Genomic DNA, 18,339 nt, shown 5'->3' with positions numbered 1-18,339 from the left:
AAAAGGGTGCCAAGGAGATGGCAGGTTCCAGGAAACATCTAGTCTAAAGAAATGAACCACTGGGGAAAGAGAAGACAGGATGAATCCTGAGTCTTTAGCTGATCTGAGAAAACAAACAAACAACAACAAGAAACAAGCAGGATATCCCCCTCTCTTCACTTTTGTCCTTTACAATAGTCCTGCTTCCTCCCTCCGCACTCAGAGTGTGGCCTGGGAGAGTGCCAAGGGCCTTGGAGTGTTGAGGCTAAGGACCTGAAGTCATCACCTCAGGGTTGTGTGGGCACACGGGGGAGTGGGGGGTTAGAAAGGGCTGTTGCCATACCACAGGATTGTAGTTGGACATCTTTCCTATGTGCAGAGGATCCCTGGAATGGGTGTTCAAAGAACCTGTAAGGATGTGCCAGGGACCCAGGGCCCAGGGCCAAAGCAAGAACAGCCAGGACCCCCATAGGCCAGGGATGATGCTGAAGGAGTAAGCTTTAAAAGCTTAGAGAGAGCAACAACCCCCAGTTCTGCTAAGCGCAGGGCTGAGGGGTACAGGTTCACTGTACACCACAGGAAGAAAGCAGCGAAAGAAATTCTGTCCTGTAGGCATTGCTCAGCAGAGAACCACAGGGAGACAAGCTCTCTCAGGATCCAGGTCAGAGAGACGGACTCAGAAAACAGCAAGATGTGGGCTGCACCCCCTTGCTGGACTCCAGGGTCAGCAGACACATGTCCTCAAGACAGCCCATGCCACTCTGGGGTATGTCAAGAATACATCTGTAAGGTTCATGCAAAGCAGCAGTCATCCCCAAACAATTCACCCCAAACCAGCTGCTCACTGGAGAACTGTCCTAAGAGCTTGAGGGGTGGTTCAGTTGGTAAAGCGCTTGTGACACAAGCATGGGGACCTGAGTTTACATCCCCAGCACCCACATAAAAAGGGGGTGGGGTGGGGGTTTGACCCAGTAGCAGAGGGTTTACCTAGGAGGTAACGGGCCCTGGGTTCAGTCCTCAGCTCCTGGCGTGGGGAAGGGAGGATTTAGAGGATTTACAGGTGGGTGTGCATGGTTGCGTGCATGGCTGTGTGCATCTGTGACCACAGTACTGGAGAGACAGACTGCTAGAGGCTTGCTGGCCAGCCTAGACAGATCATTGACCCAGCACTCGGGAGGCAAGAGGCAGGTGGATCTCTGTGAGTTCGAGGCCAGCCTGGTCTACAAAGTGAGTTCCAGGAAAGGCGCAAAGCTACACAGAGAAACCTTGTCTTGGAAAAAAACAAACAAACAAACAAACAAACAAAACAAAAAGACAGATCATTGAGCTTCAGATTTAGTGGAAGACCCTGAGTCAAAGTGACAACACCAACTATAATAATAGCGATAATGTGGAAAGCGATAGAGGACGGTGCCTGACGTGGATTTCTGGTCTCCCCACGTACATGCACTCACGTACGCAAGTGCACAGACACAGGTAGATCTATACACACACACACACACACACACACACACACACACACACACAGAGGGAGAGAGAGAACTATCACATTTTAAAAGCCACAGGAAGGATTGATGCGAGATTCTAATCAGTCTTATCAATAAAAGCCAGGAGTCAAATATCGGGGTGATAACCTGAAAGATCAGAGAAGCAGAGCAGCAGCCCCCAGAGACTTCTTACCTCTACGAATCCTCAGATGGAAAAAGTGGGGCTGAGATCCTGTCTCCGCCCGCCTTATATTCCTGTCTCCACCTCCCGATTGTGCCAGGATTAAAGGTGTGAGCCTCGAGAGTGCTGGGATTAAAGGTGTGAGCCTCGAGAGTGCCGGGATTAAAGGTGAGAGCCTCGAGAGTGCCGGGATTAAAGGTGAGAGCCTTGAGAGTGCCGGGATTAAAGGTGTGAGCCTCGAGAGTGCCGGGATTAAAGGTGAGAGCCTCGAGAGTGCTGGGATTAAAGGTGAGAGCCTCGAGAGTGCCGGGATTAAAGGTGTGAGCCTCGAGAGTGCCGGGATTAAAGGTGAGAGCCTCGAGAGTGCCGGGATTAAAGGTGTGAGCCTCGAGAGTGCCGGGATTAAAGGTGAGAGCCTCGAGAGTGCCGGGATTAAAGGTGAGAGCCTCGAGAGTGCTGGGATTAAAGGTGAGAGCCACCACTGCCTGCCTGGCCTCTACGGTTATAACTCCACCCTCTGATCTCCAGACCAGCTTTATTCGTCAGAACACCAACAAAATATCACACCGCAAAGGATGACATCAGTGTACATCAGGGGCTGGGTTTACACAGAACCCAACCAACTACTGACATTTACACATTCGTCCTCCAGTTGTGAGGACTGTCTGTGCGCAAGAGGACGGTTGGAAGGAGCCTTGCCAGCTCCTAGTTCCCTTCCTGTGTCAGCCACCTGGTCCACACGGAGAGAATGAGGCATGTTAATCAGCTCTGCTTTCTGTCCTCTGATAAACCACAGGCGGTGGCAGGGCCTGGGAGCCACACAGCTCCTGTCCTTCACCCTGGAGAACTCTAGTGTCTGCTGGATTGAACCCTCGGGTTCATCCAGTTCCTTTCTGTTGTAGGAGGGCTAGTTCCCCAGCAGGAGAGCTGAAGACATAGGCAGCAGGTCTACTGAGTGGAGACAAGAACTGTGACTAGGTCACTGCTCTGTGTGACTCTGCTTCCTGTGAAATCTGGTGCTGATGTGATGTCCCAAGTGGCTTTTCTTTCAGGAAACACTGCCCTAGCCAGAGGAGTCTTCCAGTCTACTCAGCACAAACTCATGAACTAGCTTCCAGGTCTCCCGGTGAGTTCAGTTCCTGTGGGTCATTATGAAGGGATTCTCAGTTCTTCCTGGAAAGCCAGTGAATTACAATCTCTGATCTACCACCATCAACATCCAACCTTGACCGAACCATATTGCTAGCAAAGCCATCAGTCCTGCCGGGCTCAGATCCAACATCCCACAGGCCACAACATGACACCCCAGTGCTCCGAGCTCCATAGGAGAAGGCAGGCAACACTGGCTGGATATTCGCGTGGCACTCAGAACTTCACTGGATGCTTCTCAATGTGTTCACTCCTCGTGGAAACACCATAGAATAGTTACTATTTTGAGTCCTCACTAACAAGCAAGTTCAGGCTAAAAGTTGAACATCCAGGCTGCACAAGCAGTACGTGGTTGACACGTGGGCAGTTAGACCCAGGGTATCACTGTGGCTGGCTTAACGTTTGTCTACAGGGTCTTTGATTCTCTCCTGTCTAGAAATGGAGACTAGAATTGGAGAGATGGCTGGGTGGTTAAGAGCACATACTGCTCTTACAGAGGATCTGAGTTCCGTTTCCAGGACCCACATCAGAGCAGCTCACAGTCCCATGTGACTCCAGCTCCAGGGGATCCCCACCTTTTTCTGGCTTCTACAGGCACCCGTCCTCATGTGTGCCTGCTCACACACATACACACATACATTTTTAAAAGTAGAGACTAGTTCATCCTTTCCACTGTGGAGTGGACCTAGTGACTTCTAATTGAATGTGGTGGAAGCAATAATGGGTGGCTTGTATAAGAATAGGACATACTAGGCATTAAGGGTTCCTTTTTCTTGTTTCTTATTTCAGCTAAGTTGATTCTTTAATTTATTTCATGGATGTGCATGGCCAAGCTCTACATGTAATGTATCATTCTTTAACACATTCCATGGGACTGCGTAGCAAAGCACTGCTGTCTACTTAGAATATTTTTCCCTCTCCTGGAAGAAATTCCAAAATCATTACCAATCTCTCTCAGTTGCCCACTTCCCCCAGGCCCTATCAAACAATTATTCTCTTTCTATTTCAGTGGATTTGCCTATTCTGACAGTTCATATAAATGGAACCTTACAACAGATGTGCCTTTGTGACTGGTTTCTTTCCACGTACCATAAGGTTTCTGAGATTTATATGTTGTAATATGTATCAATACTTTATTCCTTCCTATGGCCCAACAATACTCCACTGTGTGGATATACCACATTTTCTTTATCCTTTCATTTGATGATAAGTATTTGGGTTATTTCCATTTTGAAGTTACTGTGAGTATTGTTACTAAGAGCATTTATATATTAGTTGTTTTGTGCCCAACATACAAGCTCACTCACATATTTGTAAGCATGTTTTCATTCCTCTTGGATATATACCTCAGAGAGAAATTGCTAGGTCAAATGTTAACTCTGTCTTTAACTTTAGAAAAACTGCCAGACTCTCTTCCCAAGAGGCCAGGCTTTTTGCATTTCTACTAACCATGTACAGACATTCAAATTTCCCCTCATCATCTCAACATTTATTATTTCTCTCTTTAATTATAGTCCAGTTTTGCCTCATTGCGGGGGCGGGGTGGTGGTGGTGGTGGATGTTCATTTGTTCCTTGTTTTATTTTGTCCTAATGCCTTTGTTTGCTCATTTTTGACTTTTTGGCTTTAGGGTTTGGGAAACTTATTTTATTTATTTTTTCGTATTAGAGATCAAAGCCTGGGACTCATACATGCGAAGCAAATGCTTACCACTAAGCTACATCCAAGTCCTTTTACTTTTTAGCTGGGAACAAGGTCTCATTAAGTTGCCCTTGCTGGGTTTGAATTTATTATGGAGCTCAGATGGGTCTTGAACCTGCAATCCTCCTAACTTAGCCTCCTAAGTAGCTGGACTGAACCACCAGATCCAGCTCTTGCATTTGATTGACACGTCTCTAACAGCTAACATCACTGAGCATTTTTTTCTCATGCTATTCACTGTTGGTATATCAGCTTTGGGAAAATGCTTTTTCAAATCCTTCATCGTGATAATTAATATCTGGAATATACAAAGAACTGAAAAAAATAAATACAAAAAAAATCCCTGCCAATCAATAAATGGGCTAACGAAATGAACTGAGAGTTCTCCAAAGAAGAAACACAAACGGTGCATAAATACTTTTCAAAGTGTCCACCATCCTTAGCCATCAGAAAAAGGCAAATTAAAACTACTCTCCCCAGACACAATGGTTATCAAGAAAACAAAGAACCGGCCTTGAACAAGACCGTTTTCTACCGCTCACAGAACGTTACAGAGGAGAGGGCGGAAAGAAAATAAGAGTCAGAAGACAGGGAGGAGGTCTGTGAAACGCCATCTTCTGCTGTGGGATGGTCTGTATGTCAAGTGTGTTGCTGATTGGTCAGTAAATAAATCACTGATTGGCCATTGGCTAGGCAGGAAGTATAGGCGGGACAAGGAGAAGAATTCTGGGAAGTGGAAGGCTGAGAGAGAGACACTGCCAGCCGCCACCATGACAAGCCACATGTAAAGATCCCGGTAAGCCACAAGCCATGTGGCAAGGTATAGATTTATAGAAATGGATTAATTTAAGCTGTAAGAACAGTTAGCAAGAAGCCTGCCACGGCCATACAGTTTGTAACCGATATAAGTCTCTGTGTTTACTTGGTTGGGTTTGAGTGGCTGTGGGACTGGCGGGTGACAAAGATTTGTCCTGGCTGTGGGCCAGGCAGGAAAACTCAAGCTACAATCTTCCAGGAAGTACACCATCATTGCAACCATGAGCTCAGAGCAGCTGCAGATGCCTGCACCAGATCTACACAGATGGGCCCTCAACAGTTAGGCAGGAATGGAAGACCTGCTCACGAGACCCCACCCTTCACTGAAGAACTATTTGATGAAGAACTACTGATGGGTTCAGGGAGAGGGAAGTCGTTGCCTGCAGTTGTACCCACTGGTGGCCCCACCAGGCTCCTATGGACAGTTCCAATCCAATGGTCATACAGGAGGCCCTGGTTAGCTAGGTGAGTTACAAAACCAAGAATTATGAACCTGGAAGAAGAACAGGGATGGTAGAGTGGGATTGATAGGTGGGAGGGAGATTTAAAAAAAAAAAAAAATCTGGACGGTGGTGGTGCGCGCCTTCAATCCCAGCACTCTGGAGGCAGAGGCAGGTGGATCTCTGTGAGTTCGAGGCCAGCCTGGGCTACAGAGCGAGATCCAGGACAGCCAGGACTGTTGCACAGAGAAACTCTGTCTTGAAAAACCAAACAAAAACAGAAAGGGGTGGTGGTGGTGGAAGAGAGAGTATTCAGAATCCATTATATATCTATATACATAGATATAGATATAGATGTATATGTATGTATGTATATATATATATATATGTGTATGAAATTGGCCAAAAAGAAAATTAATCAATAAAAAAGAGAAAAAAAGAAAATAAAAAACAAAGGACAACAAATGCTGGCAGAGATGTGAGGAAAGAGGAACATTTATTCACTGCTGGTGGGAGTGTAAAGTAGTACATCCGTTGTGGAGACCAGCATGGGGCTTCTGACATTAGAAACAGACCTACCAGATGACCAGTATACCAGCATATGTTTTTGTTGCTCAATTCACAATAGCAAGGAAGTGAAATCATCCTAGATGTCCACCAAGAGAGGAATAGATAATGAAAACATGGTACGTGTACACAATACAGTTGTACTCAACCAGAAGGAAAACTGAAATTATGAAAATTGCAAGAAAATGGATGGATTTTCGGGAAATCATTCTACAGAGTGCTGTAACTAAGACTCAGAGGGACTTGCTCCTCGTACACAGATCCTGGCTTTCAGGGCCTCTGTGTATGTGTGTGCATGTATGTGTGCATATGTGTGTGTGTGTGCATATGTGTGTGTGTGCATGTGTGTGTATGTGTGTGTGTGCGTGTATGTATGCATGTGTGTGTGTGCATATGTGTGTGTATGTGTGTATGTGCATATGTGTGTGTGTGTGCATATGTGTGTGTATGTGTGTGTGTGCATATGTGTGTGTATGTGTGTGTGTGCGTGTATGTATGCATGTGTGTGTGCATATGTGTGTGTGTATGTGTGTGTGTGCATATGTGTGTGTGTATGTGTGTGTGTGTGCATATGTGTGTGTGTATGTGTGTGTGTGTGTGCATATGTGTGTGTGTATGTGTGTGTGTGTGTGCATATGTGTGTGTGTGTGAATGTATATGAGAGCATGTGTGTGGACATAGGTCATAAAACTAGAGCAAGAACCATGAGAAAGGAAGAAAGATGAGGGTGGGCGGGTGACAGAGCACGTGTGACTCGGGATGGAAGGACATGCCCCCCACCCCCCCACCCCCCCGCGGGAGCAGGGAGATGGGAGGAGAATGGAGGAGGCTCTACAAAATAAAACTGGGTTCAAAAGTGTCACGATGAAACCTAACTTTACACGCGGTTTTAAAAATAAAAACACTTTAGAAAAAAACATACAAATGAGTAAGTAAATAAATAATGAGCATGCCTATCAGATGGCCGTCAGCGAGGCTCAGTGAATGCAAGTGTTTCCAAGCGGGCTGACAAGCCGAGTTCGATCCCAGAACCCACAGCGAAAGAGAGACCCAACTCCTGGAAATCGTCCTCTGACTTCGATACATGCACTGTGGGGTACACAGATTCTCTCTCTCTCTCTCTCTCTCTCTCTCTCTCTCTCTCTCTCTCTCTCTCACACACACACACACACACACACACACACACACACACACACACTTCATACATGCACACACAATAATAATAAATTTTTTTTTAATGTTTAAGCTGTCAAAAAACCCCGTGTCCATTTTAAATCTGTTCTCTGTCCTATCTGGGGTTCTTCCCCACTTCCACATTTGCGTGGCTCAATCAGGAGGAAGCCAGCTGCCAGGGGCCTGTGCAAAGCCAAGCAGCCCCAAGAAGAGGACAGAGTGACAAAAGACAGAGTCTCCTAACAATGAGCAGCAGGGAACTAGGCCTCCAGCCACCAGTCACGTGAATAAGGCCTCTCCGAGAGGGACCTCTGGCCGCTTAATACCTTCAGATAACCGAGTCCCTGGCTAACATCTTGGCTTCAGGCCCTGCAAGAAACTCTGAGGAAAACCATTCCTCTCAGCTACTTCCAACCTCCAGACTCACACAAACAGTGAGACAGAAGTTGTTCAGTTTGGCTAATAAACTCTGGGATAAATTGTCTCCACAATTGGGGCAATTAAGTCTGATCTCAATTCTGAGGCAATTTTTCAGTTTTAAGGATTGAAGAAAGAAAGAAAAAAATGCAATGTTAAAAAATACCATTATAACTAAGAACGGAAGTATTAGTTATACTTTGTATTTTGAGTTCTTTGATTTTCTTAATAAAAAGTGCTGGTAGAGGGGCTGAGGAGACAGTTCTGTGGATAAAGCTTCTTGTTGCCCAATCGTGAAAACCAGAGTTTGGATCCCCAGAGCCTCCGTAAAAAGCCAGTCAGTCAGGCATGGTTGCTGCCTGTAACCCCAGAACTTGGGAGGCAGAGACAGAGACTAGCCAAGTTCTGTGAGCATTCAGTTCGGCCAAAGACCTGGCTTCAATAAAGTGGAGAGCAACTGGGGAAGACAACCAACGTTAAATTTGGGCCTTCACACGTGTGCACACATGCACACACATGTACACCCATGCCCACTATACACACATTAAAAAAAAAGTTGGTCAGCTGTAGCTACTCCTGATTAAACTAGAATGCAGAACTATCCACTCTAAGCCCGGAACAAGCCACACATCTGCTCAAGATGCTTCGCCCTCCGCAGATGCTTCTCCAGCACGCCCATCCGTACACACACACTGCTGTTGTGTAGAAAATTCACGGTATGCTGCCTTTCCTGATTTCTTTTCCTTTCACTTTACTATAATTATTTCTTAATCACACATAAAAGTCATATAATTTTAGTCACAAAGTGTCTACTTTCCAACATCTTGTAAACTCCTCAGCAGCCTTAGCTGCTTCACATGGCAACTCTCTTGCCCACAGTTCTTCTGTCACAATGGATATCTCTCATTGTACATACTGACAGCTTTATGACCCACAGGGAATTCAGGATTTATTTTCATTCAGTTTTATACTTGTGGTATTTTTTTAAGTGATCAAATAACATTTTCCAGAAGAACAAATCTAGTGCGGAAAACACAAGATGGGAAGCATGGACCTCTGAACAAAGCGTGGGTTTGGGTGTCTGTAAGACCTGGGGTGACTCCTGCCTCACCAGTCCACAGTGGGAACTGTCACAGGAACACACTTCCGATTTACATGTAAAGTGTCCAGTATGCAACGACATGACCACTGAAATGACCAGGGAGAGAGGGAGAAGAAAAAAGATAGAAGACATCTTGGGGGAGGGGTCGGAGAGCCAGCTCAGTAACTAAGAACACTGACTGCTCTTTCAGAAGACCCGGGTTCAGTTCCTAGCATCCACATCAGGCAGCTCACAACTCTCTGTAACTCTAGTTCCAAGGGATCCCACGCCGCCTTCTGGCCTCCACAAGCACAGGCATGCACATGGTACACATAAATGCATGCAGGCACACACGCACATATACATACATAAACAAACAGCCAGAAAGGTGGCTCAGTGGGTATGGCATTTGCTGCCAAGGCTGAGGACCCGAGTCTGACATGTGAGACCCACATGGTAGAAGGAGAGAACTGACTCCCACAAGTTACCTCCAACCTCCACATGCATGCTGTAGTACACAGCATGGGGAGCCAAACGCAGGTCTGGCGTTTCCCCAGGCCAATTTTCTACTGGGCTGTCTCTGAATTCTGGTGATGAGGAGCTAAAAAGGGTTTCTGCCTGGCTCTTAGGGTTGGAGACCAGAAGTCATGGGATAAAAGATGAGGTTCTTTTGAACCCCTACTTTTTGCACTGGGACCCTAAAAGGCTGCTCCTTTGGAACAGGGTGAGCTGCAACCAGACACAGATCCTCAAAGAACGGCAGCTCAATTCAAATAGTCTCAGTCCCTGACACTGAATCAAGTTAATCCCAAGAGCCAGGCACAGGATGTGCTTCTGTCATAAGTTCAAGCTCAGCCTGGGCTGTGTAGTAAATTCAGACCCAACTTGGGCAACATATCGAGGTGATAGCTGTAGAAAGAAAGGCAGTCCTGGGCTGCTAGTGACTCTAGCACCCGACGAGCAAAAGAAGAGACATGTTTGTAACCTCTGAATGACGAGAAAGAACAACACCTCCATGGCCGCCTTTTGCAGTAGACTCTGAACACCTAAAGAGTGAGGACACAGGATGGAAAGTCAAAGGACGGAAAAAGACAGGCCAGGCAAAGGTTGGGCCTGAGGAAAAAAGTCAGTGCTAGGAAACATGGACTGGTGCTGTGGGATGGTCTGTATGTCAAATTGCTCTGATCAGTCAATAAATAAAACACTGATTGGCCAGTGGCCAGACAGGAAGTATAGGCGGGACTAACAGAGAGGAAAATTGAGAGAATTCTGGGAAGTGGAAGGTGGAGGAGGGAGACACTGCCAGCCGCCACCGCCGCCATGACAAGCAACATGTAAAGATGCCGGTAAGCCACGTGGCAAGGTTATAGATTTATAGAAATGGATTAATTTAAGATATAAGAACTAGATAGCTAAAAGCCTGAGCCATTAGGCCAAACAGTTCAAACAATATAAGTCTCTGTGTTTACTTGGTTGGGTCTGAGCAGCTGTGGGACTGGCGGGTGACCGAGATTTGTCCTGACTGTGGGCCAGGCAGGAAAACTCTAGCTACAGACTGTAGCTCCACTACAATAAAAAGAAATAAAAGAAATAAAGAGAAGGCTTGTAACAACCGAAGGCTTCATAATAAAAGTTTCTACTCCCCGGAAAAGGAATAATTATAAATCCATATGTTCCTGACATAACTCTGAAACGTATAAAGGAAAGGCTGACAATGAGGAGCACAAGTTTACAATTACAGCAGGGATGCTAACATCTGTTTCTTGATAACTGACAGAGCAAACAGGGAGCGAGACTAACAGAGATGTAGAACATGGGGACAACACGATGAGCAAGCCTGACCTGAGCTGACGTACTAGAACACTGCACCCACCCACCGACTGCAAGGCTCTCTTCAAGGACGCACGGGTCTCTTAAAACACATGATGGTCTGCCGGCCAGCAAGCAAATCTCAACAAACCTCAAAGAACTGAAGGACTCAGAGGATGATCCCTGACCAAAACACAAAATAAACAATGAAACCATGGCCAAAGCTGGGCTCAGTGACACCTGCCTGTAATCCCAGCATCTGGGAGGCAGAGGCAAGAGAATTGTAAATTTGAGGCCTGCCTGAGATATATAATATCATGATAGTTTATCTTAATGAAAACAGGACCTGGGATATGTCTCAAGACAATAAAAGTGCTGGCCACATGGAAGGACCAAAATTTGGATCCCTGGCACCCATGTGAAAGCCGGAAGAATGCCTGAGCTAGTGTGTGTGTGTGTGTGTGTGTGTGTGTGTGTGTGTGTCCGTCCATACAGGTACTTTATATTAATACAGGGATGCTTTTTGTATGAGTGTCGTACACCATAGTAACAAAGGCTGGAAAAGGACGTAGATGGAGGAACTGAAAGAGAACAAGGAGCTGGAAACGCACAGCAACATTGAGGAATTTCTCAATACTCCCAAGCAGATGGACTACAAATGACAGGAAAACAAATCAACGCCGAGGACTCTGCCCAGCGAATTACGAACTCCAGAGAAATGGATGGGTTTCCTGAGCCAAGCGTAATGAGTCTGCCAGGCTCGGGGCAACAGGGCTAGAAACAAGGGCTGATGGCAGTTGGCAGGGACACATCAATGGTCTCCAGTTCAGAGCACTGACCTTACTCTGCCCAACACAGGGAGCAGCTGGTGGGCATCTGTCCCGAGCTTCATTCTCAGTACAAAAACAGATTTGTTTTCTCTGGGGCTTCAAAGAGAGGCAGAACATGGGAAGGCCGGGCCCTAGTTAATACCACTACCACAACAGACATGGAAAAAGAGAGAACAGCCAGCAAACGTGTGCCGTCCCTCAGCCCTCTCCGCCTTCAGAAGCATGCTTCCCTCTGATGAGCCTTCCTTGTGACTGTTCCCATAGCTGTCACCTTTCAGGTTCAGTGGGAGTGGCATTTCCAAAGAGAGTTGGTGTTATCATCTGTGGCCATAGCTACCTTCAGCCTTCACAACACATCCCCTGGCTGCCCATCATCTCCCAGCCCAGATACCCTGGAGGAAAGGTACCCTGTGCTCTCTCTTGACCACTTGCCATTACTAGGATGCTAGAGACCCCAGGGAGGGCAGTGATATGGCTTATTGGGCAAGCTAAAAACTTGGTATCCTTTCAAGAAGATTTTCTGTAAGTATCCAACCATTTTATGAATTCGATTTTTCTATATAAAATAATTGCACCTAAATTTCATACAGAAATTCCATGAGTCCAGAACAACCAAAATAACATAGAAGAAAAAGAGGAAGAGGAGGAGGAGGAGGAGGAGGAAGAAGAAGAAGATTATTATTATTATTATTATTATTATTATTATTATTATTATTAAAGGATTTGTGCTTTGAGGTTTTAAATTTTACCACAAAGCAACAGTAATCAAGTCAGTGTGTTATGTTGGTAATGTCAAAGTAGCAGATCGTGAAATAAATCAGAAGGTCCAAAAATAAAACCACATAGCTATCGTACTTGCTTAAAAAAAAAACTTGCTTTAAAAAACATCTTTAAAATATTTGTTTACAGCCGGGCGTTGGTGGCACACACCTTTAATCCCAGCACTCTGGGAGGCAGAGCCAGGTGGATCTCTGTGAGTTCGAGGCCAGCCTGGGCTACCAAGTGAGTTCCAGGAAAGGCGCAAAGCTACACAGAGAAACCCTGTCTCGAAAAACCAAAAAAAAAAAAAAAAAAAAATTTGTTTACTGTGAGCATGTGCGCTTGGTATATACATATGTGTACACATGTGTGTGTACATGCAGAGACCAAAGGAGGCTGTAAGCTGCTCTCCTTTATTGCTCCCTGGAGACAGTCTCTCAGTGAACCATTTTTGTTGTGGTTCTGTGTTGTGTTGTATTTGTTTAAGACAGAGTCTCTCTATATAGTCCTGGCTATCCTGGAACTCACTCTGTAGACCAGACCTCAAACTGACATTTGCCTGCCTCTACTTCCAAGTGCTGGGATTAAGGATGTGCAGACCATGCCAGTCTTATCGAGGTTCGTTTTTAGGCTAAGCTGGCAGCCAGCAAGGCCCAGTGATCTTCTTGCCTCCACACCACACCAAAATCCCCCAGTGCTGGGGTTCTAGACATACATTGTGTCATGCCCAATATGCACAAGATGAAAAAAGGGAACCAGCTTCTACAAGTTGTCCTTAGACCTCTACGCTTGTGCTACGGCACATGTGTACACACACAATAAATAAATGTGAAAAATATTTTTAAATGGAGTACTGCTACGTGCTCCAATATGAGCCTACCTTGAAAATACAAGTGAAAGGAATCAGTCATAGAAAAACACACATGACTCTATTTACATAAAATCCCTCTCAAGGAGGCATGTGTATTAAGGTAGAAAGCACAGTAGTGATTTCTTGGGGTTGGAGATGAGAGGTGGGATTGGAAATAATAAGCTAAAGGGCACATTCTCTCTAGGGTGATGGAATTATTCTAAAATTGATCACAGTAATAGTTGCATAACTCTGCAAATGTACTCAAAACCACGGAGTTGTGCATTTCCAATGAGTTGTTCATACAAGTTATATCTTAGCAGAACTCTTACCAAAGAATGAGCAAATACCCTAATCGAAATAAGAGGCATGATTCTGGAAGATACAACCACGAACACTTACAATGACTTCTTCCAATTACATGAAATTACAATAAAGAAGGAATAGCTGGGTCCTGGCCTCAGCTTGGATATACCTTCCTTTGAAGTCAGCTGAATTCTCAGAAGCAATGAGGCCATCCATGTGAGCTACTTGGCCAGCCCCTTCCTGGGGAACAGGGGTTGTGCTCATGGGACCCATTCTGTGTGGGGGGGTGAGAGAGGGAGAGAGAGAGAAAGAGAGAGAGAGAGAGAGAGAGAGAGAGAGAGAGAGAGAGAGAGAGAGAGATCCTGCAGGCAATTCTGACTGAAATATTTTTTCCCTTTGTGTTTCCAGAGATGCTTCCGCCTCCTTTAAATGTGTGTGGCATCATCACCAGGTCCCTCCAAGGTAAAGCCCACTGTTGAAGGCCAGGGGCTGCCTGGTGTGTTGGGGAGAGGCCAAAGAACTAAGAAACTCAGCAAAGATATTTGCATCAAATGGTACCCACATTGGCTACCAAAACTGATCTGGAATCCATAGCTCCCAAGTCTGGCTCATGTTCAAAATACCTCTAGGAGGTCTTTAAAGGTTAGATTCTCAGGATCCACTCCTAGTTGTTAAAGCTTACTCTCTGGTAGAGGATCCTGGGAGCCTGTGTGCTGGGGTGGGACATAATCCAGTAGGGTAGCACATTTGCCTAGTGTTGGAGCCCTGGGTTCAATCTCCACCAGCACAACTAAAAGTCCAAAAATGCTTCTGGTCTTAACAGGAATCTCCATGGACTCATGATCAAAGATCATTTAGTGCCCAGTGACAATTAGCAGCCCAACAATAAGGTCACCATGGCAAATGGAACCCCAGGAAACAGAACTATTACTGGAAACATTTTCCAAGCACTCAAATTAGTGTCAAAAAGATCTAAGAAGAAACTGCATAAAACAAGCAGGTGGCTCCCCTTCCTCCCCAGTTCCTGCCTCCTCCAGCACACTCAGGTGACAGTCACGGGTCCAAGCAGCCTATCCACTTGATAGCCATCATTCCCAACCCGGAAGCCATGGCCAGCCTGGAGGATCCACACCCTGCTGGGACTGGACCCTCCCCTGCCAAAACAAAAGAACACAAGAGTGAATGCAGAGAAATATTCACATCACACCAGCAGCGAAAAGGACCGTGTTTCAAGACTGTACACACAGAATGATGTCGATTTTGATAAAATTAAGAAGGAGCAGGTGGAGATACCTAGAGAATGTAAGCTAGAGTGGTTATATTCACTTTTGAACGGAGACCTGGAAAAGGCTATAGCTCCCTGTCCCTCTCAGCTGGAAATCTCCCTTGTCTCGGACAGCCCTGTGTCCCACTGGGATTCACAGGATTGGTTTGTAGGATTTGGGGACATTAAATGAAACGATTCAGGTGACACACTGGAGACAATTCATGCACCTAGTGGGCACTCAACAAATGCGTGGTTAGTAAATTCCTCCTTCTTATCCTCCCACACCAGGACCAGCGAAGTCCAGGCAGCCAGACTGCAGCCCATCTCTAGGAGTTCATCCTGCTGCTTTTCCATTACCCCTCTGTCCTGGGTGTACGTGTGTGTGTGTGTGTGTGTGTGTGTGTGTGTGTGTGTGTGTGTGTGTACAAACTGTGAAGAGCCAAATGTGTGGTGCTGGAATAAGCTGGAGAGCGGGGAGGCCAAGAACCCTCCGGAGGGCCCAATTCCTTGTGTGCTCTGCCTTTGGAATCTGGGTAAAGTCTGCTTCTGTTGCAGGACCCACTCCAACTTCGTAAAGAACTTGTAGACAAGTTAAAAGAGCATTGTTGGGAAGGCTTGCACTCAGCTATCAAAGCCCACCGCTGGCCAGAGAAAGACTCTCCTGTCAGTTGTTTTTACTGCAGAGGAGGAACAAGCCCCTCCAGGCATGGAGGAAATGAAGAGCGGAGCAGGGCTGTGATCTGGGGAAGGGGTGCAACCCTTACTGTGCTTCCTTGGAAGGCCAGGTTTGCACAGGCCTTTGGGAAAGCTGCTGTCCAGCTGGGATTTGGAGGAATAGAGAGTCTTCAACTTTGGGACTTGTAGGGCCTACTGTCCCTTTCTGTTCACCTGAGCACTGGTGCTCTCCTAGGGTCTGTCTTGGAGAAGAGACAGCTCCCATCTCCACTTATCGTGAGTTAGATGACCAACGGGGAGAAGTTAGATTACAGCCTCCAAAATGGGCCTACAAGACGGCAAAGCCACCCGGACTTACCCTTCCCATCTAGTCCCTGGGCCAAAGGAAGCGGGTGATTGAGCTGTCCTGACACAGCAGACCCTGATTTAACCTGAGAGCTGGCTAATGGGGAGATCCGTGGTTACAAGGCAGGCCTCTGAAAGATGAACTGGGGCATGATTATTCCAGCCAAGTGAGGCAGAACCAACTGCTGCTGGCAGCGGCGGCCGGCAGCAGGTGGTGTCCATTGACTTGCTGGGCCTGGAGGAAGGGGCCAGAGAAGGTGTCCCAACGGAAAGAGCACCTGCTCGTGGCCTCCCTGCCATGGTGGGCGCTTGCCTTTCTGGCTTGGATTGCCAAGAAAGCGGTCCATTGGCAGCTTGGCCCAGAGGCACTTACCAAAGGTGGTGAGATAGAAGGACAAGTTCGGGTGAGCGCGCCGGCTCCCGAGGGAGACGCGGTGCAGGGAGCGCTCCATGGCGTCCCTGTTGCGGCCAGGGCAGGAGGGCCTGTCCCCAGGCGGTGGCTGTGTAGCTGCAGGTAACCCAGGCAGCAGACTCAGCCGTTCCCCCTCGCTCCGGCGTCTCCCAGGCGGGCGGGATCCCAGGCCGGCTGCACGGCGGGTTGGGGAACGGCCGGGCGCGCCAGCCCCTGATTGGCCCGCGCTGGTTTGAATGGGGAGATTTCCACCTGACCTAGCTGACGCGGGCCAGATCCCGGGAGGCGTGGGCTCCTGGAGCAGGGAGGACTGCCACTAGCCACCAGAGGTGGCTCCTTCTCGGGTGATCCGGCAGGAACCCTAGCTCCAGCACCCACATCTCAAGCTGCAGGTGCCAACCCAACTATGGCTCCGCTGCCTGGCTTGCCCACTTGAGCAAGCTTGGCCTGCTCGCCCAGCTCCCCCAGGCTGCAATTAGTTAGGTTTGTAACCGGCTTTGAAGCTCAGACCTGTAATCGCCAGACCAACCTGGAGCAAAGGAGTGCCTGCCCTCCGGAGTGGCCCAAGAGGGCATGGGATCGGGGGAACATGAAACTGCACATAGACAGGCTGCCCGCACCAGGCTGCATGCAGCCTGGATCGTTCTCTTGAGCCTCCTTTTCTTGAGAGCAACGTGGCACAGGTCCAGAGAGGAGCAGCTTGCTCCATCCAGCCTCAGGGCTTCCCATCTGCAGCCTGGCGCCATCAGACAGAAGAGCAAGACTCGCCATCTGCAGATACAGTGCAGGGCAGGGCCTTTCAGTCTTCCCAACCTGGCGCAGGAAGGCAGATAGAAGGAAGGTCAGCCCTTGCATGGATTTGTCGGCAAACATTCGTGAGACACCTCGAGGGAGCAGTTTCACACCAAGACATCTGCTCTGCAAATCTCTGCTGCCACTGTGGGAAAGAAAGCTGTTGGTCTCATGTAAACCTAAAAACGGGAAGTGTTAGAGTTTGTTGCTGGTCCCGACTTCATCGCCAGTGGATATTTGTGGTTCTGTGAGGCCCTCAAGACAAGATCAGGGGAATGCAAGAATATAGTGCCAGGAGCCGAGCTGAGCAATTCACACACGTGTCATTTAGACTTCACAGTAAGCCTTAAAAGTATTAGCTAAAATTTGCCAGGGAGATATCTGAACCTCAGGCAGAAAGAGAAGGCAGCTTGCCCAAGATTTGCAGAGCTGCAATTTGAACTCAAGTCTGTCTGCCCCCAAAGACCATTACCCTTTGTTCTTCCATGGCCTCCACACATGCCCCATGACCAAGAGCAGGCATGGGCAACAGACCTGCCTTTATGAGGACAAGAAATTGGATGCCATAAGTTCAGCTGCCCATGGGGGTTGGGTGGGGCCGGGAGAGCAGAGCAGAAACTGGAGAAGTCTACCTGAGGTTAGCAAATACATAGTCAAGTGCAAATGAGCCACATACTATAAAGGCCAGTGGACTATTTGACCCCTGGTATTTTCTGAACCCCTGTGCTGCTCTTCGCCTCCACCTCATCCCCCTGAGCCATGAACACTACTACCCTGAGCAAGAGCAGCCCACCCCCCTAGTCCTAACCCACTGGCAGATAGACTTACCTATACCCTGGACCTGTGCACGCCTGATCCTCCTCCTAGGTGGGTAGGTCTGGGTCCAGGCATCCTTTCTGGACAAGGAAGTATCCTGCTGTGGCCACTCCATCCAGCCAGAGAAAATAGACAGCTCTAGCTTCAAACAATGGATGCAAACAGGGGGCTGAGTTCCAAAGTGCTGCAGACCTGCAAGATGGAGAGCAGAAGTTAGATATGCCCCCCTGCAAGGAGTGTTCAGTCCCAGTGAGAGCTATACATAATACATCACGTACACACATATGTCATACAAATGCATACTCCATATGTGTGAACACACATGCACATACACATACACACACATACACTATACATGCTCCTGATGCACAGGCACAAAAACACACATATATACCATACAAATATATACAAAACACACTTCAATATACTACCTACATATACCATATCCATAGGAATAGATCGATCATAGCCTAGCTTCGTAAGAATCA

At 47.3% G+C, this 18,339-nt stretch overlaps 1 protein-coding gene across 7 annotated transcripts in view; it reads right to left on the bottom strand.

Annotated features, from left to right (window-relative positions):
* Rgs3 (regulator of G protein signaling 3) overlaps positions 1-18,339 on the bottom strand; it is a 140,910-nt gene that overhangs the window by 107,240 nt on the left and 15,331 nt on the right. For all 7 annotated transcript variants that reach the window (XM_059254443.1, XM_059254440.1, XM_059254444.1 and 4 more), the window contains exon 3: positions 17,864-18,043. In XM_059254443.1, coding sequence (XP_059110426.1) covers positions 17,864-17,966 — 103 coding nt within the window. In that variant the 5' untranslated portion in view covers positions 17,967-18,043. The remainder of the gene's footprint in view (positions 1-17,863; positions 18,044-18,339) is intronic.

The sequence above is a fragment of the Peromyscus eremicus genome, chromosome 2, assembly GCF_949786415.1.
Source record: "Peromyscus eremicus chromosome 2, PerEre_H2_v1, whole genome shotgun sequence".
NCBI classification, from domain to species: domain Eukaryota; kingdom Metazoa; phylum Chordata; class Mammalia; order Rodentia; family Cricetidae; genus Peromyscus; species Peromyscus eremicus.
This window is presented reverse-complemented; position numbering and strand designations above follow the sequence as displayed.